General features: G+C 43.4%; 1 protein-coding gene across 1 annotated transcript; it reads left to right on the top strand.

Moving 5' to 3' along the window:
• The first annotated feature begins 8,511 nt into the window (after positions 1–8,511).
• Positions 8,512–9,075, top strand: LOC135398629 (uncharacterized). The gene has a single exon (XM_064630015.1). It carries the CDS (start codon positions 8,512–8,514, stop codon positions 9,073–9,075), a length of 564 nt encoding a protein of 187 aa, XP_064486085.1.
• The last annotated feature ends 18,611 nt before the right edge of the window (positions 9,076–27,686 follow it).

Below are 27,686 nucleotides of genomic sequence, written 5' to 3'. Positions count from 1 at the left end.
CGGTGGTTTCCGATGCAATCACAGGAGAGGGGCATAACATAAGCCGTCGCGTCTTTATAGGTGTGTAAAATGTCGGCCACCATGATTAAAGGGGTTTTTGTCCGTTTTAAAGGTCTCTGCTGTAGCCTTTTATGGAGTTTGCGACCGCATCCGTTATAATTCCAGTAGAACGGCAATAGCATGCATAACCCGCTGCGTATACTTATATGACTTTGGAACTATGATACAAGGGGTATCGACCGTTTTAAGGGGCTCTGCTGCCGCATTTTCTGTATTTTGCGGTAGTCTCTGTTACAATCCCAGTAGAACGGCATTGCACAAGCCATTGATGACATGTCATCGGCAGCATGATACAAGAAGTCTTGCCCGTTCTGAAGGGCTATGCTGCATCTTTTTCCCGATATTTGCGGTCGCCTGTGTTATGATCTCGGTAGAATGACATAGTATAAGTTGTTGATAATATGACTGTGACAGCATGACACAAGGGGTTTTGCTCGTTTGAGAGGGCTCTGCTGCCACGTTTGCCGAATTTGGCGATCGCCTGTGTTATAACTCCAGCAGAATAGGATTGCACAAGACACTGGTAACTTACTTTCTTTCGCTCCATGATACAGGGAGTTTCGCCCGTTTTATAAGGCCTTGCTTCTGCCGTATCCAAATTATGCGGTCTCCTGTTGCGCAATTCCGGTAGAAAGGCACAGCGTAAGCCGTCATTAATATGCCTTTGGTACCATGATACAAGGGGTTTCGTACGTTTTAAAGGACTCTGTTGCTGCCTTTTCCGCATTTGGTGGTCGCTTCTGTTGCGATCCCTGTAGAAGAGCATCGTAAGCCGTTGATAATATCTGTTTGGAACCATGATTAAATAGGTTTTGCCCGTTCTAAAGGGCTCTGCTGCGGTCTTTTACGGATTTTGCGGTCGCCTCCGTTACAATCCCAGTGGGAAGGGCAATAGCATAAGCCGTCTCGAATATGCCTTTGGTACCATGATACAAAGGGTTTTGCACGTTTTAGAGGGCTCTGCCGGCGCCTCTTCCAAATTTTGCGGTCACCACTGTCAAAATCCTAGTACAAGGGCCTAGTAATAGTCGTTGATAATGGCTTCGCTATGCAGAATACACCAGTGACTCTTTGTGGTGTATTCCATGGGTGCCCCTGCCATCATCGGGGTTGCAGAAAGGTTACTTTTTACTTTTCTCAAAGAAGTTGGCAAGTGATGCAATGTTTCAGAAGGATACTGTGGTGGTGGTGGTGATGGTGAAAGGGCTTGCCGTTGTCGGCCTCACGTATATGGGCAACGTCACGACTGACGCCCTGGGGAAATGTGCGTCCTTGGCAGACTTCTAGGGTCACTGTGGGTCATTTCTTGCAGGTCGAGGTGTAAGCATACCATGGACTTGTTTATGCGTGCTGCACTTCGAGAAAAATTGGTTAATTACCATGAACAGTGAAATTCAAACGGCTTCGTAACGGATATGTTCTCAAGCGGTGAACCACCCCAGGCCATGGTCATGAACTATTTGTTGTTGTTGTTGTAACGGATATGTATTTTCATCGATGATGTCTTTTCCTCAGACTTTAGCACCAGTGCTCGTAGGTGTCTGTTGCCGTGTAAATGTTCGGACTGCCGGCGATTTGCTGTGCAAGTTCACTTTTGTGCCCCGTATCTTGGCAAGTTTTTTTCCTTGCCGTCGCGGCTCTCTCACGCTGAATTCAAACGGAAGGTATCAGCCTTTGGTCCGTTGCGCAACTCGTATCAGCAGCGAAGAGGAACGACAATTTCTTCTTTGTCATTGTTGTTGCGGCTGGCACTATCATCAATGCGCATAGAAGCCAAGATGCGGTACCCGGCGTGATAAGATGTCTGCGTGATTTCGAGTGGAGAGAACCATAGGGTGGTATATCTATATGGATACATATCTATGCGTATATGCACTGGTGGCCAAGGTGTATCGGGAAATCTCATGAATTACAGGGGAGTGGTTGGAAAAATTCAGGGGGAGCGTAAACCCCTCTGGGGGGGTGGGGGTAATCACCCTGGAAAGAACCGCAATTATAGCAAAGTACCTTAGCGTAAACAGCTGAGCGGTATAGTTATTAGGCATTCGCATATAGAATTCGTCAATGAGAAGCTTCACTTGACACACCAGCAGAGACAAATGAGCTTCTTTTCCAAATTAGACATTGAAAATTTGAAAGGCGTTGCAAGTTCTTCGTACATAGTTCTTCACGAACGATTATCCCAACGTCCAGGAGCACTGAAATTGTCGGTTTACACACTGTATTGCTGATTTTGCTTGCATTTTCAACGTGAAAAAGAAAAAGGAAATCAGGGGAAGAGAAATAATTAAAAATATTCACACAATGACCCTCGAACATAACTACTCGATCTATTTTTTTTTTTTTTTTCACTGCGCCTCTCTGTGCTCAGTATACAGTTTTTCGCGCATGATATCCGGAGAGGCTGCTGCTATGCTGTAAGTCCATAAACTTAGTGTAATAATTAAGATGATGTCATTCTCTGCACTTGTCTCCACTATAACTTCTCAACTATCATATTACTTACAGTGTAGCTTATCAAAATGCACGTTCAGACCAGATCGCTAATCGCTATAACTACTAGCTGAGGTTCATGAGTTACAAGAACTGCTCGAATGTGAATGTCCTTCCTAACGTCGACAGGAGCAACACTACATCGAGCAAGGGTAAAAACAATGCCTGAAAAGCTGGTTTCATTCCCACTTCTTCATTATTGGTGTGCGTGCGTGTGTGGGGGGGGGGGGGGGCAGCTTTATTCTATTTAGTGGTCAAGAGCCCTCGGGACACAGAATAGCTGACTGCAAGCCATGCACATGCGGCCCGCGTGTGGGAGAGCCCTGATTGCCTTGATCTAAGCATTACTTCATCTTAAGCGAGAAATAAATAATGTACTCGAGGGCGCGTAGCACTTGTTTAGCGTTATTTCCAAATCTGGTATTTAGTTCTGCTCCAAAATATCTGGTCCAAAGAAGTCGCGTTTGATCAAACTATTGCCACTCGCATCGCCACAGCACTCGCAGACGCCAAACTGTCCGTATCTTCCATTTCATTTAGTAATAATTCTGGATATAAACGTGATATCGAAGATGTCATCACTTAATTACGTAGTCTGTGTATCCATGCTTAATAACTATGAGTCCGCGGCCCATACCTGATTCCCTTGCCAGAGCCCGCAAAGTAGCGTTTGGTCAAATCATTCATTTTCAAGCGACCAAAGAACAAACAGGAGACAAGATCAGACACTAGTCGCTCTGTTGTTGCTTCGTGTTTGTTCTTTGGTCGCTTGTGGATTTACACCAACCAGCCCAATCTATATACTTCAGACATTTTGCCAAATCGTCGCCCAAGAGGCACTCACTGGCACCAAATTTGTCAGCTTCCTTTATTTTAGCTCGTAATAACTCTTGATACCAATTTGATACTGATGGCATCATCATAAAATTACGTAGTCTGTGTATCGTCTGCGGACCGTAGCTGCTGTCCTTGCTGCACTCTTACAACTCGCGTTTAGTGAATTTGTCGTCCAGAAGGCTATCACAGGCGCCAACCTGCCAATTTCATCCGGCAATCTCCCGATATCTGGAAAGTCTCATGCTCGTTCCCACAGTTATACATCACGTCTTATTCTTTATCTTATGCGAATGCTCCCGGGCGTGTTATCGGTGTTGTTATCAGGTCGGGGCGCGAAAAGGGAATTGTTCGCCACAGATATGTCCTCCTCTCCCTGCCCAGATCTGTTCCTCCTCACGTACTCACGCACCACCCTGTAAACTTAGCTTCCTTGCGTGGTCCTGTGCTATCAGGTCAAGCCGGGTTTCAGAGGGGGTGTCCCTGAATGCTGCTCTTGAAAGTGCGTACAGTTTTGACTTGAAAATTTAAACAAGATAGTGATCTTTGGTGTGGGGTTTGCGTTTTACCTCGTTATAAGCTAAAACATATAAAATTAAAGTATGCCCTTTCCATTTCTAGTGTCCGTAAGCTATGACCTATGAATAGGATGACAGCCTTTCGGTATGTCTTCGGGAAACCTCAGGTACATTTTGGTGGTCCTTCCGTTGTTAATATGCAGATATTTTTATAACTATTGTAGGTTCGGCATACAAATTCTTGCACCTCCAATTCTGTAGTTTGTACCATATCTCCGAATACGACCATAGGGTGCTAGACTCGTCGTATTTTGAAGCACGAAGAAAGTTCAAGAGATGGGAGGGAGGGCAACCATTGGATGCTTTACGTGACCCACGTGATCGATCCTGACTGTCAATCAAACCTCAGGTCAAGGTTACCGAGAAGCGCGCACTTTGAAATATTTTCATGACGTCAAAATGGCGTTTTCGTTGCAGGGAGGGTGGTGTCTTTGCAGATTTCGGCGACGTAAACAATTCGGGAGATATGGGGAAAGACAGCCGTTGGACTGTTTCACTGGCCCACGTGACAGCCCATGTTGTCAATCAAACCAAAGTTCAAGGAAAGAGAAAATGCAGCTTTTGGCAGAAGTTCCGTGACGTCAAAATGACGTTGCGCAACTTTTTTTCCACCGAGAAAAGTTCAAGGAAAGATAGTGGCGAACTTTGAAGTTTGTGAGAAAGATTGCGGCTGCTTTTATTGCCATGCCTTTACTAGTGCACCTCTGACTCCCCATTTATCATGAGCATGAAGATACGTTTGAAATGCCAAACGAGGATTTTTGCCAGTGTTACCGACTGTCGAAGAACGCTGTTCGTTCGCTGTGTGACCATCTGCGCAGAGCCTACACTCTCAGAACAGAACTTCACCGCATATCATGCTGTGCGCCAACTACAGCCACGAATGATATGCTTATCGCTTCTGATTTGAAGAGAGATGGGGACATAGGCATTTTTATAGCAATTATCATATACCCAAATTGCTATACGCCCCCGTCGCTCTTCGAATCAGAAGCGGTAATCCTATCATTCGTGTCAATGGTTTGCGGACAACGTGCTATGCGATGAAGTTCTGTTCTGAGGGTGTAGGGTTCACGCAAGATGCGTTAATCGTCACGGATAATTATGTCATTGCGCACAAGATTGTTGTGTTCTACACGTATGGCACTGTACCTCCCATGGCTGCAGGTTCCGTGATGTCCTCTTGTTTTCACGTGGTTTCCTTGCTGTACAACACTGAGATTTTCCATTGAGACGCGGAGGAGGACAACAGCTTTCCTTCTGATAGAGAGATGCATCCTACATATAAAACGCACACAACAGAGACAGGAACACGGCATGTGCAGGGCGTTGCAAAGCGTCGGTGCTCTTTCAGCGGCGCAGCACCTCGAAATCAGCGCTTGCAAGTGCACGGGCCCAGGGTTTTTCGGACATGCGACTTTTCCGTCCCTCTTACTGTGGTTGTGTCGTCGCAGTGCAGGCACTAGTCTGTTTACATTTGCTCAAATTTACACGCGGTCATTTTGAAAAAGCAACTAGTAGATACATAGAAAAGGGAAATACGATAAGAAATAGTTTCTTCATCGAAGCGTTGTTGCTGTCACTGATCCCGAATACAAGCATAGCACACATGCCGATACAGGGGGTGTGTCATGTAATGTGACACAAAACAGAGGCTTAAAATTCTACTTTGTGGTGTCACTGGCGCTTGTCATCGACAAACGTTTGGTGTGACCTGCGCGCACTTGATCGATTTTCAGTCGCGAGAAATATTCGGAATAGAACTTTGAAATGTGCCAAGTCAGCGTAACTTTTTTTATTTCGTTAGTTCGTTGTTGGCTTTTGTTTTTTCTTGTCCGAAACAGAAAGGGCTTTTCGTTTTCTCAACCAATTGAACACAAAACACATTACCCCACTACAATAAAAATAGCCGGGGTAAATTTTCTTTGCGCAAAATCTCGACCACGTTAATTACTCCGTCACGTAATGTCCCAAGCAGCACAATGTACCGAAAGTCGAGTGCAATAGGGGTGGACGGTATGTGTCTTATCAATGTTTTTTAGTTTCACGAGTCTGTTCAAGGTCTTCCACCTACCCGTCCACCCCTATTGCACTCGACTTTTAGTACATTTTGCTGCTTGGGGTAGCAGGGATCCGGACAAAATGTCCCCGAACAAAACGGCCCCGGACGAAAGGTCCCCGGACAAAATGTCCCCGGACGATATGTCCCCGGACAAAATGTCCCCGGCTGCCGTCCCTCACTGCGAAATTAAAGTTCCTGCTACATAGTCGTTGCTAGCTTCCGTGACAATAGATGTTTGTTTTCATTAGGGATGTCATTTCATACGGATAGAACCGAATCCGCAAATCCACAAATCCTCGGGTCCTAGGCAGGGATTCGAGATTCGCGAATCCGAATCTCAGTGCCCCAAACGACGAATCGAATCTTTCGAATCCACCAACCAGGTTTGTTTGTTTATTTTTCAAACTGGCGCCTCCGGGGTCCGCCGAAAGCCTCATTGGCCGACAGACGTTTTCTTGTTTGTTTGTTTACATTGCTGTGAACTGAAAGAGCTCAGACAGGAACTGTTACATTACAAGTTTAAAAGTAACCTGGTGTTGCTTTTGATTGTTGCTTAGTTTTATGCAAATAATCCACACTCGAGAATTTATGCATTTCTTGTAGTCGACGAACCACATGTTAAATAACTTACTTTTAAGAAGAACTATATGGGTATATTTTCTCCTGAAGTCCGTGGAGATTGTGCGTCCTGGGCCGACTTCTCTTAAGGGGATTGCCTTTGTAGTGCCGTTGTTAGCTTCCATGACAATAAATGTTTGTTGTCATGCTGTCCGTAGAAATTGTGCGTCGTGGGCCGACATCTCTTAAGGGGGTTTAATTCCCGTTTTATTCGGCAGCCCCACTACTCCTTTGATATTCCCCGTGCCTCCCTGTTAGTGACGTACTGCTTTGTACGCACAATCTTCACGAGGCATGATGCTACCGAACAAGGAGGCAAATAAATCCCTTTGAGAGAAGTCTGCCCAGGACGCACACTATATCCACGGGGCAGCATGAAAACAGACATATATCGTCACGCAAGTTAGAAACGGCTATGTAACAAGAACTCAAATTTTAACTTTCATTTCGCAGTCAGCTGGGGACATTTTGTCCGGGGACATTTTCGGGGACATTTCATCCGGGGACATTTTGTCCGGGGACTGATAAGACACATACCGTCCACCCCTATTGGCAACTCCAGCAAGACGGACGCCACCTAGCGCTCAAGCTTAGAACTTCTGAAAACAGGTCACGACGTAGTAGTGGTAGTGGGGCGGCCCGCTTCGATTGTACGGGAGACATTGCGAGTGTTTTGCATGCGGCATGTGTCCACATAACAAAAAACGTGTGTCGAAGGAATTCTGTAGCGTACCGCAGTGTCTATCAGCCAGATGGAAAGATAAATCAATATCTTTCCATCACTTCCCACACGGTAACGAAAATCACTCCGACCAGCCACAGCGTCGAACAAATCGCCGCAAAGCATGGATACATCGCCTTCGCATCGGGAAAACTGTCACCCCAACGATGCTTGTCTGCTCTAAACACTTTCGTGATGAGGACTACATCTTGCCACGTAAGTTTCACTTACATACAGCTTACGTACACGTAAGTTTCAGTTTACGTACACTTCGTTCAGCGTGCAAATATCGTGGGTGCACGCGCTCTGTAACTTTCCTTCGGTGTCTTCTCCCTGCCACAGAAATTCCCACGAAGACGAGGCGACTACAGAAGACGGCAGTGCCGAGTCGAAACCTCCCTACAACATCAACGTTCAATGCCAAACGAACTGAAAGAGAGGCGAGGCTTGGCGATGAGAGACTGGCTCGCAAGGAGCGGCGTTCTCAAGTCCAAGAAAACAACGTAAGTGCAACCATGTGTTCATGTTTCATGTTATTCACTTTAGCCTAAATGTATGTATTTGAACCACAACACCAAGCAATGGAAACGACCAGAAAACCAAGTTTGTGCAACAAAATTGTTGTTCTTTCTTGAAAGGTGCACTGTTGCGGCTGTGACGAAAACACCTTGGCCGAGCCCCAAGATGACAGACAGTACTCTGCTGCTGAAATCGAGGTAGCAGAACTGATGCTGTCATTAGAGAGCACCATCCAGAACGAGACAGGAAGCTCAATGCCATCTACCACCCAGGAAAGAGCAGTCCAAGTTACCTCAGGTGACTTTGCACAAAAGTTTACACTCATGATAAATGATGCAAACATAACATCCTTCACTGGTCTGCCATCACTAGCACTTCTCAATTCACTTGTACAGTGCTATGAAAACATAGTTACTCTTTCTGCAAGGCACCAGCTGTCAGCAAGAGAAAAGATTGTGCTGACAATGATGAAATTGAAACATAATGTATCAACAACATTTTTGAGCAAGCTTTTTGGTTGCTCGCTTACAACATGCTCAAGTGTAATTACGCACACTGTCAAAGTTCTAGCCCAGGTTTTGGCATCAGTTGTAGTGCTACCTGATAAGGACGAGGTAATAAGGAATATGCCGAAGCAGTTCAAGCAGTTTCAAAATGTCAGGGCAGTTCTTGACTGCACTGAAATCCCAGTGTTGCAGCCAAAGTGCCTCAGTTGTGCACTTAACGTGTACTCTTACTACAAGAAGGGATTTACATGCAAATATATGATTGCAGTTACACCTGGTGGCATAATCGCCTTTGTTTCTAAGGGTTACGGGGGTAAGGCCTCTGATAAAAAAATATTTGAGGACAGCGGTTTTGTCGAAAAACTTGAACCATTCAGCGATGCACTTATGGTGGACAGGGGATTTTTAATTGATTCAATCTGTGAGCAGCACCTTGTTAATGTGGTGAGGCCACCTTTTAAGAAACAGATGAAACAGTTTCCTAAGCGTGAAGCTCTACAGACGCAAAGCATTGCTTCCGCAAGGGTTCATGTGGAACGTGCAATTCAAAGAATAAAGGTATTCAAAATCCTGTCAACCAGAGTGTTGTGGAGCATGGTACCTATCCTAGATGATATCGTTATGATCACAGCTGGTGTAACAAATCTGTCTGCACCGATTTTTGCACCGGATAGATTTTTGTAGGACATTTGTGCAAGGTACTTCCAGAGGAGATATCACCGTACTACACTCAGTGAGATTTCATCTGAAATATTTTCTTCAGTACAAATGCTCGCTAAAAGTTGTGATATACATTTTCATATACATTATTTTTGTGATTGTCTTTGGAGATTTTTCTTTACAGTGACTTGTGTAAGATGTTCTCGTGCGTGTACTTTTGGGGACACGGTTAGCTAAAATCGCATGTCAGTAGTTCCGCGGCCCGTATTACCTCAGTTGAACTTAAAAGTGTTGTGCCAATATTATATTTGAAGGTGGACCATGTGCTGCACGTGTTTATTACTCGAAAGAAAGTCTTGCAACACCTTGCCATTTCAGATGGGATAAACCACGGAGTGCTGATTTTAGACAGCTGTGTCCCATACAGTACAATAACCAGCTGTAACCTTGTAATTCCTTTGGAAGCTGTGATAAACTTTTTTGTGATATTTTAGTTTCTGTATATCTTTTGTACATCAATGGCTAGCAGTGTACATGTGTGAAGTACTGAGTCTTGTCATATTTGTTTAGTGTGTGCACAATACTGTTTTCTAGATCTACGTATACATCATTAACTGCCTTGCACCTGTAATGAGCTGTAGGTTTGTGAACGAGCTGTGGCACCAGATAGGTTTTCGTAGGACATTGTGCAAAGTACAGGGTGTTACCCTATAAAAGTCTACCCGTGCCGCCATGCCGTATTCGCCAATTACTCAATGCAGGTGGCATATTGTGCGATCTTTATACAAAGCTCATAAGGACATTTAATATTGGTAAATTTCAAAGTGATGGAGTGCCGCAGCACGAAGTTATAACTCAAAACGTGAAATTCCCATAGTCAAAACAAACAAGATGGCGGCGTTGAGAAGAGCACTTGCACATGCCGCTCCCCACACGACAACGTGTCGCATGTCCTGCCAGCCGGATCGAACTGCAGATTTCATTTCGTTTTCGTGTAACTGTCATATTTTGCTCAGAAGTAAGAAACGTGAGGAACGATAAATGCCGACGCATACTAAGCAGACGACACCCAAAAGGAATGTCGTCTGCTAGCTGAGAGGCGCCATCTTGGCTGTTTTGACTACGGGAACCTCACGTTTTGCGCTATAGCTTTGCGTTACGGTGCTCAATCACTTCGATATTTACCATGATGGAATGTCCTTATGAGTTTTATACGTAGGCAACACATTGTACCGCCTGCATTGAGTAATTGGCGAGCACGGCATGCCGGCGCGGGTAGACTTTTATAGGGTAACACCCTGTACTTCCGGAGGAGATATCCCCGTAATACACTCTGCGACATTTTCTCAGGCTGTGATATATGTGTTCAATAACATTATTTTTGTGATCTCTCTCGACTTTTTTATCCTTTACAGTGACTTGTGCAATAGTTTTTCCTGTAAATATATAATAATGAACTTTTGACCTTGTATTTACTTGGGAAGCTGCGATATTGTACTTTTCTGTGATATTTATTATATAGCTTTTATTGACCTCTGTATATCAATGGCTGGTCTTGTATATGTGTGAAGTACTGAGCCTTAGTACGTCTTGTCATAATTGCTTAGTGTGTCTGCAGTATCTTGTTTTCTAGATCTGCGTCATTACTAACTGCCCTGCATCTGTGATGAGCTGTAGAGTTGTGACAGAGCATTGATACTATTGCCGTTCTTCCAGCCTTGTAATGTGCCTATGCTATTAATTTTATAGTAAAGATATAAGGAGTGATATTAAACGGTAGGAACAACTTATTTATTTACACATGGTAAACAAGACTTTCGTGCACGAATCTGCACTAACCTGAAGAAGTGCAGACTCGTGCACGAAAGTCTTGTTTACCATGTGTAAATAAATAAGTTGTTCCTACCGTTTAATATCACTCTTTGATTTACTCACCACCGGCAACTTGACATCGCCTATTTTTTCTGCCTTCGTATCTTAAAGATACAAGCTTAGATATTGCTGTGAATGTGTTTATACACTATCAGACTTTCACAAAGAATAACATACAAAATATATACATGGCAATACAACCTAATACAAGCAATTTTTTCATGGCAACATAATTCATGTTCACTTTACACAAATCCTGGTGCGCAGCTCATCAATCACATACTCCCGATAAACTTCGGTGATTGGTTTGCACAGGCTATGGAATGCATTGGCATCATACACTACTTCTTGCAAATAATAGTCTGTAAGACCAACATACACAAAAAAGTGCGCTAATGTAATTCCACACACTCCCATCTGTACATTTATCTGAGTGGCATAGTCCCTCTTTATGTTGCCCTTTTTATAGTTGGAAAATGAGTTTTCGATTTTTGTTGGGCACTTAATTTCAAGGAGGACTTCCTTGCCTGCGCAACAGTTGCACTGAAATACCACTATACCATCTGGTGAACAACCAATGTAAGGCTCCTTGGCATATATCACAAGCCCGCTAATCTTAATGTAGACCTCATGCCCCTGAGAACGAATAAGTGACAAGTATGCCACACGTGCATCTCTTTCTTTATCAATCCCCGCCCACATCTGCTTGGTACAGACCCTTTTGCTACGAAGTAGCAGCTCAATAAGGTGATGCAAATTTACAGGTTTTTGGCTACGCAGTATTGAATTACATTTTGTCATGCAGGCATGAGCAATACTGGCTGTCACCAAACCCTTTCTGTGACTGTGCCATGCTGGTGATTCCGACTGGTTTCGCGTTACAGCTTCGACGTGCTGCACTGCTCCAGGGTTGCCGTATACAGAACGCAAGTGTTGCAGCAGCTGTTCAGCTGGCAGGGCTTGCACATGTGGCAGCCTGATGTACTCCAACAGCGGAATGGGATGCCCAGAGTCCAGAACTGTAACATTTGCATAATTGCATGAGCATATCAAATTGCACCTAAAGTACATAATCAATTTGCTTACGATGGTTGTTGATGCCGTTTCCATCTACTGTTTGTGAAAACTGCCTCTTTCGCTTTCTGCAAAACAGCGTAGACTTGACTTAAATGGTCTGGTGAACTTAAGGTACCTGTTCTAGATCGACAAATCCTCAGCAATTGTATTACCGATGTTGTTCGATTGCAGAATCTGGGCAGCCCTTTCGTAGGATGTTTGCATTGGCTTCTTGACTTTGGCGAGAAAGGGGAGGCATTATATCTGTAGCCACGTGACAGAAGTCATGAAGAGGGACTGCTTCATACATTTCTTGAACTTCCTTTTTTTTTGGTTGCCCATGCGCACTCCACATCAGTGCAGCTTAGGTGGTTCAACGATGATATCCCAACACTGTTGAGACACAAGGACAGATTAACTGTAGCAAAAGTTTTTGCGATGCTATTAACACAGGAACCACAAGTGATACTGCATAAGCCCACTTGTAATCGTTTAACAAACTGAAAATCTAAAGGCGTAGAGATCCATGTGCTCTACTCTGCTGGCGGCAGCACCGTAGCCAGAAAAAATATTTCAGGAAGGGTTCTATGGGAACTTTACATGGGAGAAGAGGATTTCCACTCGTTTACCTCTCCCAAATGCACTACCAAAAGTACCATTTCAGGAGACGTTTGAACACCCAGAACCCCTCTCTCTGGCTACGCCTGCGGCAATGCTCGGAAACGAGTGTCATCACTCATAATGAGAATCTGCGCAAATATGCAACTTGCAATATGCAGAGCAGCCAAGTAATATTTGTAGCCATAATTTGTATCATGTGTCACAAACAGACGCTACGTTTTCGACATGCTGGTGCTAATTACATTGAGAATAAACGTTACTTACTGGTAGCAGTGAAGCAGTAGCGCGGCAATGTGTTTACATTTCTCCGATTGCCCAGCTGTGCAAGAACATAAACATTTGATCACTTGTGGAGTTTCACTGCCGCGTGATTGAATGGAGAACGCGGCTTCCACGGTATGTGGCTGCTCGTATAAGCCCGAAGTTTGGAGGCAAAGTCCGACGACTTTTACTTCAAGGGCGTCGGTTTGCGTGATGCCAGCAAGGATGAGGTGTTTTGCTGCTAGCACACGTTCACCCTCAACAAAGCAACGCGACTCGGGCGTGCAAGCGAGGAATTTCATTATCGCAGAAAGTGTGAGCGTGCCTACGGACCTGTTTTCGGGCGCCATTTTGAAAAGTAGCAGCGCCCTCTGTGGTTGTTGGAGTTGCCAATTGCACTCGACTTTCGGTACATTGTGCTGCTTGGGTTCTTTCTTCCATGCTTCCGCTGATAGCGGCAGCAAGGTTGAACGCAGCTATCTGAAGCAACAGTGAGGAGGTTACAAGAAAAGGGGATGACGCCGAAATAAATCATGTAAAAATAAAACGTTCAAAAATAAATCTCTTAAATATCAAATTTGCAAAATAAACTCTTCAATATAAATCTTGAGAAAACCTCGCTGTCGTAATAAACTCCGAAAAATAAACTTTCAAGAATAAACGCTTTGAAATAAATCTTTTAACATCCATCGTCCCTGATTTGTGGACAGCCGACGGCTCTACGTTCGCCGCGGAAAATAGTACCCTCCTCGCGCTTGGGGCTAGCCAGGGCTATAACTGTGAACGAGGATTTCGATACACCGGAAGTAGGTTGTCTGTCTGTATGTGTTCCGTGACCAGTTTTGCCAAATTAGAAGGGGGGAGGGGGGCTGATATAATTCGGAATGGCGGATGCCCGGGAGCGTATTATTCGGTGAAGTTCTGTTTTAGCAGTGCAAGTAACGCGCGACATCGGTGTAATATAGTCTGATATAGAGCCGACTATCAGGAGATTGATTGATTGATTGATTTTAAAAGAAAAAAATGGAGAATGGACTATCAGGAGAGTTTGGCCATTCTTTGGTATGTTTTCTGATTTTGCGTTTCTCTTTTTCGTGTGCGTGCGCGCTTTCTTGGCCTTTCTTTTACCAGTGGGAATGACCGTCGCCGCGCAATCCGTCCACAGCGCTCAGCTGACTCAAGGATCAAGAGCGTACCTGGGTAAATTACTTCTAAAATGTAATTAAATTACATTACTCCAGTTAGAATTTAATTAAATTACATTACTCATTACTGCAATTGAAACGTAAAAAAATAATTACAAATACTACGAAAAAGTAAAGACATCACAATGTCATTATCGGCATACATGTTCCCGAGTTTGTGGAAGGCACAAGGGACACACAAGTTGACGAAACTTGCCTTCCCCGAAATTCGAGGAAAAAAATGTATGCTTACAATGTATCAACAGTTAGCTTGTACTCTTCTATTTCTCTCTTCTACATGTCACGCTAGTGTGCCACGTATGACGTATCGTTTCACAATGTAGAGACGAAGGAGACACAATGTATCACGACAACAGGAAGATTGTCAGGAGGATGGGGCCCTCAAACAATGGTTCTCCAGGGCTACAAACCGTTGACCTAACAACGTTTGTTTGTGGGTGCCCTGCCTAAGGCAACTGGCTCCACGTGCCGATTCAGTGCGTCACCGTTCATAGTGCCGTTGGAATTCTTTTCACTCGCCAGTCCCCCAACTCTCTTTCTGCCAAGTGCCAACACAGAACACACACACGATTCTTTTGTAAAAAGTAATGAGTAATGTCATTAAAATTACAGCCCAAATGTAATTAAATTACATTACAAATTACCTAATATCAAAAGTAATGCATTACATTACATTACAAATTACCAGAAAAAGTAATTCATTACTGTAATTCCATTACAATAATGCTACTACTACCCAGGTATGATCAAGTGTGCGTGTCCTGTATTCATACGCGCATCGTCGTCATCACTTTTAAGCTGGACCAGGTGGCGCAGCACATCTTGTGTGTCAGCGCCGCTAGTGGCGACCTTTTCAACACACGGCCGCTCCCTAGCAGACGACACTCAGTCTACGCTGGCTAACTTGGTGTGGCGTTAACGTTTATCATCTGTTTTCCGGATAGAAAAAAGTCAAAAGGATCGACAAATTATTTCTAAAAAAGTCGCTGAAACATGTGTACAATGCGCGGCACGATGTACATATGCAGAACGCGTGTATGTCGCGAATGACGCTGTTTGTTAGGGTGTTTAGTGTGCTTCTCTGGTGCAGTGGGGTGCCAAAGTATAAATTTCATTCTGAGAAAAATCAAGCTTAACAAGAACGTGGCAAAGATTAATTTGCAGGGTGCTAATCGAATTCAATGGAGTCTTAACAAAACGCTCGCCGTTATAATTGAAGGTAGTTGAACAACATTAATGGGACATCTAAAAGAAACAAACTGTTTTGTGGTTCATCACCCAAATAGTTGCTCTTTCCTGGGACCTCTGGTTATGTTCTCCGCGTGCGGAATGTTCACAACGCTACCATGAACACAGAATAAACAGCCATTGGGCAACGCAGTACTGATGATTTCGAAGCGTTTTCGGGCACAGCCATGCAGGGTCAGCAAACTTCTCGACTATTTAGATTTGGAATCAGCTATCATATGTCCGCCTCGTTCAAACAGACGTCTAACTTTTTCTTAAATATGGGTACAGAAACAAAGGTTGTGCACATATACACGAGGCTATACATATATTGTATACGTATATGTTTGTAAGAGCTCCAAAGAGCTCCGGCTATATTTTTTCCTTGTATATGCATATATGGAGTTTCTGGTGACGACGACCCAGTGAAAGAATTGATAAAAACAAGTGAGCTGATGAGTGTAATTCATGACAGTAAGACCAGGAGACTGCCCCAAGAACACAATGATATTCTCAGGTCATCCCAGGGATGTTCTATTGGGACAGGAATAACATCCCTCGGACATCCCCGTATGGTCCTCAGTTTGTTAGAAAAGCATTAAAATGCAACGCCTCGGGCCATCCCCAGAAGATCCTCAGGAAGTGTCCCAAAAACACCACCAGTGAGGTTTTAGGAGCAAAACAGGATATCTCATTGTGCTGATTTATGTATTTATTGATTAGCGAAATGGGGCCCATTTTGAGTACAATGCCGTTTTTCTCTTTCCGGCACTTGCTCAACCTGCTTTCGTTTGCTGCTTTTTATTTGTTTAGCGTATTTCTCATAACGGACAAAAAGCGCGACGGTTTAAAAAGCAAGCAGAAAGAAATATCAAAGATTTCCAGGAGCACTATGTCCGAGAAACTCACTTCGAAAGGTACTGGACTTTCCCTCCGAACAGAAACAGATACTATTTATTGCTTGTTACGCGTCCTCCCGTAAATTTGAGAGCCTTATAGTCACTTCCGAATTAAAAACGAAGGGTGAGCTGCTAAGTTTAATTCGATTATGCAAACAAATAATACAACAAACGACGAATTGCTTAGAGTATTAACTCCCCATCAATGCAAATCCTATGTTTCTTACTCCATTTGGTTTGAGACATTCGGTGGGACCTTGGGAGGTCAAAAACAGTGCAAGAGAATCGCGCATTTCTGTCTTTTTCGCGGTAAATGCTCCATGTGTCGTAGACAGTCATATTTTTCTGGGAAGAGGAATCTTACAGAGGACAGCACTTCGTTTATGACAAATGCCATTCAGCCCCAGAGATCGACCCAAAAACAAAACAAATGTATCACTCAGTATTTGGGGAATCTTAGCAGGTAAACTATACAAAATATGTCTCGAGGACACGATGACACTTTGGGGACATCCTCAGGACCGCGTGTGTTCTTTGGGTAGGGACGACGAAAACAGACACATACAGATGTCTCCAAACTCTGTCTGTGTGTGTCTGTTTTCGTCGTCCCTAGACTCGAGATCTTACTGTCACACAGCGACAATTATCCGAAGCATCGGCTGCACAGTCTTTGCACTTTTAATATAAAAAGCAGAAAACTGCAAAGCAAATACAGGAAAACGAAAAGTATATCGGGTCTTGAGACTTCGTGTTTGTGTCTGTCCCTTCGTGTTCCCTAGTCTCGGGGTTTTTAGCCCCGAGACTAGAAATCCCTAGCCATTTTTTCATTGTCAAAGTTTTTGTGTTCTATTTCATTAGAACGGATGCCGATATTTTTCTACTGCAATAATTATACCTGGATATTACATAGCCGCAATCAAAGTCTATGACTGAAAAAGGTAAACAGCGGCAGAAGTCGGGAATAATTATTTCAGGGCTTCATATTTCAAGAATTAGCTAGTTCTCGCGTACAAAAGATAATACAGCCACCTGCATATCGCCGGCAGCCGGAATAGCGCTGCCAGTCGGGAACATTTCTTTCGGGGACATCTTTTCCGGGGACTTTTCTTGGGCGGGCAAGTTTTTGCCGTAGCCATCTTCTTGCTGCTATGCGTACGACACAACAGCAGTTTGCGATTTTTAGTAGAGTTCGATTTCATTCGAGTAGAATTCGATTTCGGGGAAAAAAAAACAAAAAAAACGGCGCACTCTTTGATGCGTCCTACCCGTTGCTATCAGGTATGCATACGGGGCGAGAGCGGCCGCGTGTGGTAGCATTCCGACGGTAGGGGTCAGAGTGGCGCTCCAGTCGCCCTCCCCAAACTTTAGCGCAACAGGCTATCACTACTTTGATACGGAGCGTTACCTTCCTAAGCCTAACCATGATTTATTTTAACAGCGTTTATTTTGAGGACGTGTACTTTTAAACGGTTTATTTTAGAAAATGGATTTCGAAGGGTGGAATTTTAAGCGTGGATTTTTTAATGTTTTATTTTAAAAGATTTATTTCGGCGTACAGCCCAAGAAAAGCCGTGTCACCGGGTGCTTGATCTTTTCGACTTTTTTTTCTTCTTTTTGCGTTTGCATAACTTGACAGAGGACTACCCGGCCCGCAATTTCCGTGAACCGTACAACAGTTTTCCGTTTCCTTTTTACCATTACCCAGTAGCGCGGGTGTTTTGTGATGCCATGGGATCAGGCCTCGAGTCATGCTGTTTCTGTATGTACTCAGTTTGGAAGAAATACTGATTCGACTCAAAATTGAATATATAATTCCGTATTCGATTCGGAACACAGTTAGGCGCCTCGAGATCCGAACTATTCTAATGTTCGCGCGGCCCAAATATATTTGACAATGAATGATTTGACCTTAAGTCCTTCAAGGATGTATTGCTCTGCATTTCACTCTTCACCGGAGCGGACAGAAGCGGAGCGCTTTCTCGTTCTTCATTCTGTCACGCTCGTGCCAGTGGCCGTAGCTTATTTAGTGTCTCTATGGCCGGGTAGCTCCCACACTGATTTTGATCGGCACTGACGTAGACCCAAATTCAGTTGCCGGGAAAGGGAAACATTTTTCTTTAACTTCGGAAGTTCAAAACTCCTCCCCGCGCGACGTCATCTTTTGAACTTAGTTCTGCTTTGACGAGTCTAGCACCCTAGGACGTATTGAAATGCAGTGATAATGGAATCATTTCGAGGCTCTTCTTTTTCGAAGCAGTTTTTTTTTATCATATCTTCCCATGACTTATGGCAGCGAGTAGAGTAATTGTCTGTTCTGTTTTCAAGTGTACGTCTACACTTAATTAAAACCATATCTGTGCTCATTTTATTGTTTAAAAATTTGTCATGCTATCGGGATTAGAATGTTATTAATATCCCGCCCGTGACGCCATGAGAATTATGGAAATTGATTTACAAAAATATTTGATGTGTAAGAAAAAAACGTGTGCATTGAATAACTCTGTGTCAGACATGTAGGTATTTGGAGTATCGTACTCCAAATACTGTATCTTAAATACTTTTGTTGGTATTTAAGTATCTTACTCAGTACTTTTGCAGAAAGGTATTTTGTACTCTATTTAAAATACCTTTTTTTCGTAATTGCTACTCAATACTCCAATGACTTTTATTCTTTTGGAGAATATGCAGACTGGTTTGATTTTCATGGGGCCATTGGCAAATATTGAGCTTTCATTACAATACCTCCGTTTTACCAACCACTCGCCACGTGTCGTGCGACGACCACGGGGAACAGGGGCAAACAGGGCTGGCTAGCAACTTGCTTGTTACAATTCCAGAAAAAGAGCAACTGGGTTGGGGCACCAGCTCCGGTGGCGCAGCGGTAACGCGTGCGCTTGGAGACTGGGAGGTCCGCGGTTCGAATCCGCGGGCCGGCTGTGCCGTCTGGGGTTTTTCCTGGGTTTCCCTCAGATGTGTAATAGGCGTATGCCGGCACAGTTCCCCTGAAGTCGGCCCATGGACGCAGCTATCCTCCCCCCGAGCGGATTCCGCTCGGTCTTCCACTTCACCCTTTCACCACCTCCTCTCCACCACCTTTCCCTTCCCGAGAAACATGCCGCCTAATCAGGCAGGCAGACCTCTCGGGTTCCTCCCAACGACACTCCTCCTCCTCCGGGTTGGGGCAAACTAGGGTGACAACGAGGAAACGAAGAGGTAAACTAAGGGTTACAAAGAAAGTTCATCGCCCCAGGAACATTTTGCCATTGAGTTCAGCTTGCTTCTGAGAAAGTCAGCAGCAGCCTTGCTGAGGATTTATGTGGATCTTCAGTGCTCAGTCCGTGGACGGCTTTTCTCGGTACCATCTCTATACATAAGTGTCTGCGTGAGGAGGATGACACCGCGAATGGAGCATGTTCTCAGGGTCACAAAGGAATCCATTTTATGGAGTTCTGTTCTTTTTGCTGGGTGGCCGCCTTTCCTCTGACAATTTATGCTACCTTCATTACATACAGTTATCACAGATTTAGACAACTCCTAACTGAAGGGCATCGTGATGACCACACTATGTCTAATTTCACAACCTAAATCTTTGCCTTTAATTCTGACTCCAGTATTTTGAATGCACCGGAAATACTTTTTTTAAGTATTTGCTACTCTACTCTAAATACATAAATTTTATGAGTATTTAGACTGTACTTTAATTACTTTACGATAGCAGTATTTAGTATATTATTTCAAATACGTTTTTCGAGTATCTTCTACATGTCTACTCTGTGTACAAGATCGCGCGAGAATCCTCCCCTCCCTACCTTGACGTGGGTGTGGTGGAAGTTTATGGTCGTCGGCTTCCATCTCTCACTTCCACTTATTGTTTGAATCCACAAGTTGATCATCTTTGTTCATTGAAAAAGGCAAGTTTCTGTACTGATTCTGTGGTGTTTCTTCTATTCACGCAGCTTGCTTAGAAATGATTGGTCTGAATTGATTATTGTTTTGACTTTGTTTCAGGTGGTCACTCGATTGATACTCTGTGAGTTAGGAATTATGTATGCATGATGTATTAGTTGTATCTGTTGATTTCCTCTGTATGAAACAATATTTCTTGCTTGCTTAGAAAATGACTGCCTGAAATAATTATTGTCTTGTATTTGTTTCAGTTGTTCACTCCATTGACATTAATAAAAAGAATCTCTGAGTCTGAAACGCCACTAAGTTGCATTTCGGATATGTTGTTTCTGTGTGGTTCATCTATGTAGAACTTTCTGTTGCACAATATTATACAAATTTGTAGTCCATTAGTTAAATTTACAATGTTTCTCGTTTTGACTGAGTATTGCTTCGCTGATGTTATCACAGTAATTCTCGTTTGCTTACAAAATGTTTCTCTAAAACAGGTTTGCTCGGATATTGATGTCTGTTCGTAGTTTTTGCTAGAATTCATTGTTTTGATCGAATTCTTGTTGTGTTCCTCGGAATCGAATAATGCTAAGATCGATTTGCGATAATTGTACAATAAAATATACCGACTTTGTACTATCTTATCTTACATTGAGAGCATCCTGTTTGCTGAAAGAAGGAATGGAATGTGTAAGTGAGTGAGCCCCCACCCCTTGGAGTGACAAAGCATGCGGAGTGGTAACATCTCATTACGGCCGAAGTCTCATTACGGCCAAAGTCTCATTACGGCCAAAGTCTCATTACGGCCGAAAGTCTCATTACGGCCGAAAATCCTTTAATCCCCAAGTGTCTCCTTACGGCCAAATCTCATTACGGCCGCGAAGGTAGTCTGATTTCGGCCGAAGATGTTTCATCACGGCCAAAAAGAAAAAAGAAGCATCCACCATATTAGCAATCGCTGTGTTTTATGCTTCCCAAAGTGTGTCCGAGGCGGTGTGACCCACGGCTTGTGTCATACACAATGGTTCATGCACACAATATTACGACAGTGTTTCATGCATCCCTTGTGAAAAATGTTTTCATTGTCATACTGTGTCACACGATATTTGTCTCAGCATTCGAGCAACATCCTACTTGTTGGTTCTGTGAGTAAACTCTGTGTGTGTGTGTGTGTTCTGAAAAGTTACTCCACAAGGGAGCCCACTGGGAGATCCAGGAGCCACATGACCTATGACCATGATCTTTTCCCCCACAAGCTGCCTTCTTCAATTTACGTCCACCTTAAACTAAAAAAAAAAAGTATATAAGGTGCTGAGCAAAAAAACATATGCTCTTGTTTGATGATTACCACAAGACATGCTGTCAAGCAGACTTTTTTTTTTCATATATTCAAAACATATTCAAGAATTATGGACAACAATGACAATTACGTCATGATGATGCAGCTGCATAGCCAGGAAAATATTTCAGGGGGTGTTTTATGAGGCTTTACATGGGGTGGAGGAGTACCCCTCGTCAGTGCTTTATCCAGACCCCCCTACACCCCCCAAATGTTCAGTGACACCCCCCTAACTTTTTTGACCGTGCACCCCCTACAGGGGTGCCCTTGCAATTTCAGCTTCAGACACGGCTGTAATGATATGTTAAGCTGTAATGACATAACTATAATGATGGCCCCCCTCCCAATTTTTTCCAACACCCCTCTCGTGCTTGGGATTCTGGATAAACCACTGCCCCTCGTTCATTTTCGTGGGGCACTACATTAGTGCTTATGCCACTGCGCTGATGTCACAATGTTATAAGCGTGTGTCACTCTGGGCATTCGGAATTCCTCTAAGCTACAATATGATAATTCAGAATCAGTATATCCGAAGGGTAAGCATCAGATGTTACCTGCAGGCTTCACGCTGAAACATGTGTGCGCAAACCACTTCCGCCGTAGAGGGCGACGTCGTTAGTGTAATCATACACGCAGGACAATCGCGGGCACATGGAGTAGTGGCTGCAACCTGAAAACGATGCATTTTCTCGTTATATATGAGTAATCAAAACTATACCTTCCCACATGTTTCGTTTTGTCGTTTGTAAGGAGCCCGCTAGTAAGGGAACAGCACTTGGTTGGTCACATGCAAGCATGCATGCAAGCCACAACGCGAGAGGTGCCGATATTCCGATCACGCGATCAAAAATTAAAAGTCTACTATGCACACTTCCCATGCAACTACTTCCCCAGCATCGTGAGACACGACACGCATGTATTCAGTGTCACAGTGTAATGTGAAATGATATCAAGAACGATATGATATCAGGATATATGATAATAATGATATCAGGAATCAAAAAGATGCCAACATACCTGTAACTCATTGTCTCATAACTTTGCTTCGTTTCTGGCAGCTACCATGAAGTGCAATGCGCGATTTACAAGTTTTGTTTCGCCATACTGCACATTGCTGCACATTTCGCAAGCGTCACGCAATCCCACGTGACCTCTTTTTGATCAGTGAAAATAACCCGCGTCATGAACATGTATGTTCATCTCAGCGCTAATCACGTTTTGCATACTATAGAAGGAAGGGCGATCAATACTCTTCCCTTCGTGTTTTGATATCTTATTATTTTGCTATATACTCTCACGCTCTCAACGTCGGATGGTGTCAAGCAACGTTGGGTATCTCGTTTCTTGTGTTAGCGAACCATTGTAGTTTACGACGTGTTTATATCTATCGATTTGTAGTGCTGTAAAGTGCAAATTAGCGGACTTAAAGGGACTATCGCATCCGGGAACGTATGTATGATACCGATAGGGTAATGTTCCTCACCGCTTCAGAGTCAGCTTTGCCAAATTTCTCTTCCGAAAACAGCTTACATATTAAGTAAACGAGTTTTAAAGGTCCGCATTTCATCTGCAGCCAACAGGATGATGACGTAAGCCAGGCGCACGAATGGGAGCGCAGCGCTGGCGATTGTCTCCGAGATCCGTCTGCTTGGCGTTCGCATCGCACTATACTAAGTGAAAAGTCCTCGGTAAATACGGGGGCTGACTTTCGCTTACCAGTGTGAGTGCAGACGTAACCATGTTACGTGAAACACGGCGTTACGCTCCTGGCTGTACGAACACGTTCAACGTTAACCAGAAACAACATTCCGCGAGCCGGTAACAGAGAAGACGCCGTCCCCATTCCGCCTCGCCCGCCCGCCCGCCTGTCGGTCGGTTGCCAAGGCTACCAAGGTCCCTCCGGCCGTTCCGTGATTGGTATCCTCCATGTCAAAGGGCGCGCAGTGATTGGCCTCGTCCATGTGACGTTTCCAGAGAGGGAATCCAGGAATGCGTCGTCTGCTCTTGCCAAGTTTTATATCAAACTACACAGGAACGACGCTGCCAATTCGCGTCGGGTTTTCGGCGTTATCATCAGGGATGAACGCGGAGTAAAAAGGCACTACAGTTTCGGAATCGACCGGGACGGATGCGATAGTCCCTTTAAGCGGCTCTTTATTTTCCGTCGTTGTCTTTCGAGCAGCGCGTGTTTTTCCGGTGAAAATTGAGTTGAATGAATCGTCACACCCAACTTATATCGCGCAGTGTTGACCAAGGCCGAGAACCAAGAATTCTGGTGAGTTATGCTTTCGTAGACTGTCTGGCTTAGCAGTGTGTTATCGACACATAGTTGCATTCTCATACAAGCAATTTGACTGAATCAAAACAGCCGAAGTGCCTGTAATAGATGTAGCTCGGTATGTTTTAGTTAAACGAGGAACAACAAATTCATTCGAAGTTAAGACACCGATAATGCCGCACCGTACAGCAGATTTATCATTGTGAGCCATATTTCATTTGTTAAAATTTGTCGTCATATTTGTTCAAAAATAAAAGCACAAGCTGGCATACTTGAATTGATGTCCTCGAATTGCTTACCGCGAACATCTGGAAATGTTGCGCAGGCTTTGCACCGTACTAAGCGCAAAAGCATATCTGATTAGCATAAATATTTCAAGAGGAAGTCATTTAAGTACGTTGTTATTTATAGCTATTTTCCATTCCAGTCATGTTATGTGGCTACGCGAAGGACTCCGAAAAAGAAAAACAACAACATATGGCTAATATGATGTTGCTGCCCAGGGAGTCTTGGCTGAAGCTAGGTGAGCTGTTAAGATTACCAATGTATCATACGGTTCTGTTGTGAAGTGAAAAATTGTGTAGTAGTGCACGAGTGTTAATTCGTGCACTACTTTTATAAGAAGAAATGAAAAAAGGAAAGTCATGAATGCATCATTTCATGAATTGTAATGTATCACTGTTTCATATTCACATGTCTCCATTAAGTGAATGAACTAATGCAACTAAATTCATCTCATGGTCATGCATTGTGTTTACCTGGAAGTCACATTCGTAAGGCTTGTAATTTTTTGTCTAGATGAAGATTTATGTTAGCCTTGTATGAAATAACAGACACATATCAAAATGTGTGCAGCTTGTACACATTAAAACCAGCCATGTAGAGTCAAATGCCTGTTTTTTTTTAAATATTCTAGCCTATTCACGGTTGCTCTTTGCTTCTTGCAGGTCTACTCATTCCAGAAGCAAGAATTGTACCATTGTAAAGCGAATGGAAATAAACTGACGTCGACTGAGATAAATGTTCCTTCTTGGCCAGTGACTGTAGCACGACTCCAAAAAACGTCACAACAAAGCAGACGTTCATCTAGCTCTCCACAAGTAGCTAACTCCACATAGTAGCCTGCTGCTTCACAGCAACATCAACACTACCTTTGGGGTGTACACATTACACAATATGCTGCATTGTGCTGTGATATGATAACATACTGATTGTCTCACAATATGTGTATATATATATGATAAGGGCCCTAAGGGCACACCGCATGGCTTATACACTCTGGAATGTATATCCATACCTTGCTGCAACATTGCATGTCAATGTACGTTACAATACACATTTTGACTTTTGGCCGTTATGAGACTACCTTCGGCCGTATTGAGACTTTGGCCGTAATGATACACTTGGGGATTAAAGGATTATCGGCCGTATTGAAACTTTCGGCCGCAATGAGACTTCGGTCGTAACGAGATACAATCTGCGGAGTTGCTTCCTTAGTTTGTATAGATAGAGAGATAAGGTCTCCCCGCTTTGAGGAAAAGGAGGGAAAGTGATCGTCCTGATTGTTTCTCATTGTAGTATGTCTATTTTCTGTGTGTTGGATTCAGAAAACAAAGTAAGCTTTGTAGTGTCTGTTAGAATGAAAATTGTATAGTGTTCGATTAGATTAAGTCACGAGAATGATTTTATTCAATTGTTGTTTACGTGCTGGAAAATTTGCCGCTTAGAGTGTTCCTCTGTTCCTCAGCGTTAAGTCTGTGCTAGTCACACTTAGAAGTTATTAAATTCGTAATGTTTCTCGTTTTGATAGATTGTTTCGCTATTATTTTCCCGCATGTATCTGTTGTTTGCGTCTCTTAATGATGCGCAGGTTTCGCTCTTTAGTAGTGCTAGCTGTTGATCGTCTTTTGTTGTTTCTCATTATTTCCTTACGTTTGTGCTATTCGCCTGTGCCTCGCCTGTCATGTTGGAACAAAACATATGCAACTTAGATTCCCTATTGTGCTACAATGTGCTACATCTATCAGAACTTGTAATTTCATTGAAATTAAAACTCCATCGTGTCGATTAAGATTGCCTTCTGCAACTAGGCATCGTCTCCTAGATTTTAATTCCTCTTGTGTTCGTATCGTTCCCCTGTGTTCCTGTGGTCTTTCACGGTCTCTGTTGTGCACAACATCGTATTTAATCCTTATACCGCGGAATTTAATCCTTACACCGTGGAATTTAATGCTAATGCCGCCACTTTTAATCCTTGTTTCGCGAGATTTAATGCTTATACCGCCACTCTTAATCCTTATGCCGTGGGATTTAATCCTTCTTCTGTTAAATTTAGTCCTCGTGCTGCCAATTTTAATCCTTATGCCGTGGAATTTAATCCTAGATTCTCGGGTTATCTTTTCATTACTCTTTTCACTACAATGTGATAGTGCGGGACTGCCTTCATGATTTACGACCTGTTTTGACTATTTCCTTGTTTATGGCTATAAATTGACTTTTTTGTGACTATCACTGCTCAATGCACTAATGTGGGATGGCATGGGACCACCTGCATGATTTATGACCTGATATGGCTGTTTACTTGTTTACGTCTACAAATGGACTTTTTGGGACTGTCACTGCTCAATGCACTACTATGGGATGGTATGGAACTACCTACATGGTTTGTGACCTGATATGACTATTTCCTTGTTTACGACTATAAATTGGCTTTTTTGTGACTGTCACTGCCTAATACACTACTATGCGAAGTATGGGACTATGTGCATGATTATGACCTTATATGACTACTTCATTGTTTATTGCTATAAATTTGCTTTTTGTGACTATCACTGCTCAATACACTACTATGCGAAGTATGGGACTACGTGCATGATTTATGACCTGATATGACTATTTCCTTGTTTATGGCTATACATTGGCTTTTTGTGACTATCACTGCTCAATACACTACTACGCGATAGTATGGGACTATCTGCATGATTTATGACCTGATATGACTACTTCGTCCTTTATGGGCATAAATTGGCGTTTTGTGACTATCACTGCACAATGGACTACAATGCGATAGTATGGGACTACCTGCATGATTATGATCTGATGACTATTTTGTCGTTTATGGCTATAAATTGGCTTTTTGTAACTATCACTGCTCAATGGATTACTATGCGATAGTATGGGACTACCTGCATGATTTATGACCTGATGTGACTATTTCCTTGTTGATGGCTATAAATTGGCTTTTTTGTGACTATCACTGTTCAGTGCACTACTATGGGATAGTACTGGGCTACCTGCATGATTTATGACCTGTTATGACTTCAGGATGGAGATACTTATAAGCCTGAAGGAAGTGACTATAACCTCGCAAGCAAAGTGACATTTTTTTCTGTTTATTTTTGAATAAACAGGTTGTTCACGTCCAAGATACAAAATTTCGAAGCGGCCGAAGTCGTAGAAATCATAGGACGAGGTTACGTACCGGTTGAGAACTTCCTGGTATGCTCTTTCTTGCTTACATACTTCATTGTAAAAGTCGATGAATATTTTCTGTGCGTCGTATCAAGTTTCAAATGTGACATCCGCTGCATGTTTGGAGAGCTGCTGGGAGTGACCTTGTATTGTGGTATGTAGCCATACGTCTTCTCACGGCCTACAGAGGCACTTGAGGTGGACTGGTCGGTGATGTCCTTCTCCTTGGTTAGGCTTGTGGTCGTTGATCTTATGCGCCTTCTATGACGACGTTTTGTTGACTGCAGTTGTTCAGCATGCCAGTTGTCTTTGTATCTTACTGTTGAATCAGTAGTGGTTCTTGCGTACTGTTGCCCCCTATTGGCCGCGTCTAGTCCCAGCGTAGTGTCGTCTTGTAAATCAGGCGTGCCAGCGATGGTGTTGTCGTCTGTAGGTGCAGGCCTTTGGCATTCGAGTACCGGCGGACGATATTTTGCTACGTTGGAGCCATTACTAATGTAAACGACGGG

Source organism: Ornithodoros turicata, chromosome 6, assembly GCF_037126465.1.
Source record: "Ornithodoros turicata isolate Travis chromosome 6, ASM3712646v1, whole genome shotgun sequence".
Lineage (NCBI taxonomy): Eukaryota > Metazoa > Arthropoda > Arachnida > Ixodida > Argasidae > Ornithodoros > Ornithodoros turicata.
This window is presented reverse-complemented; position numbering and strand designations above follow the sequence as displayed.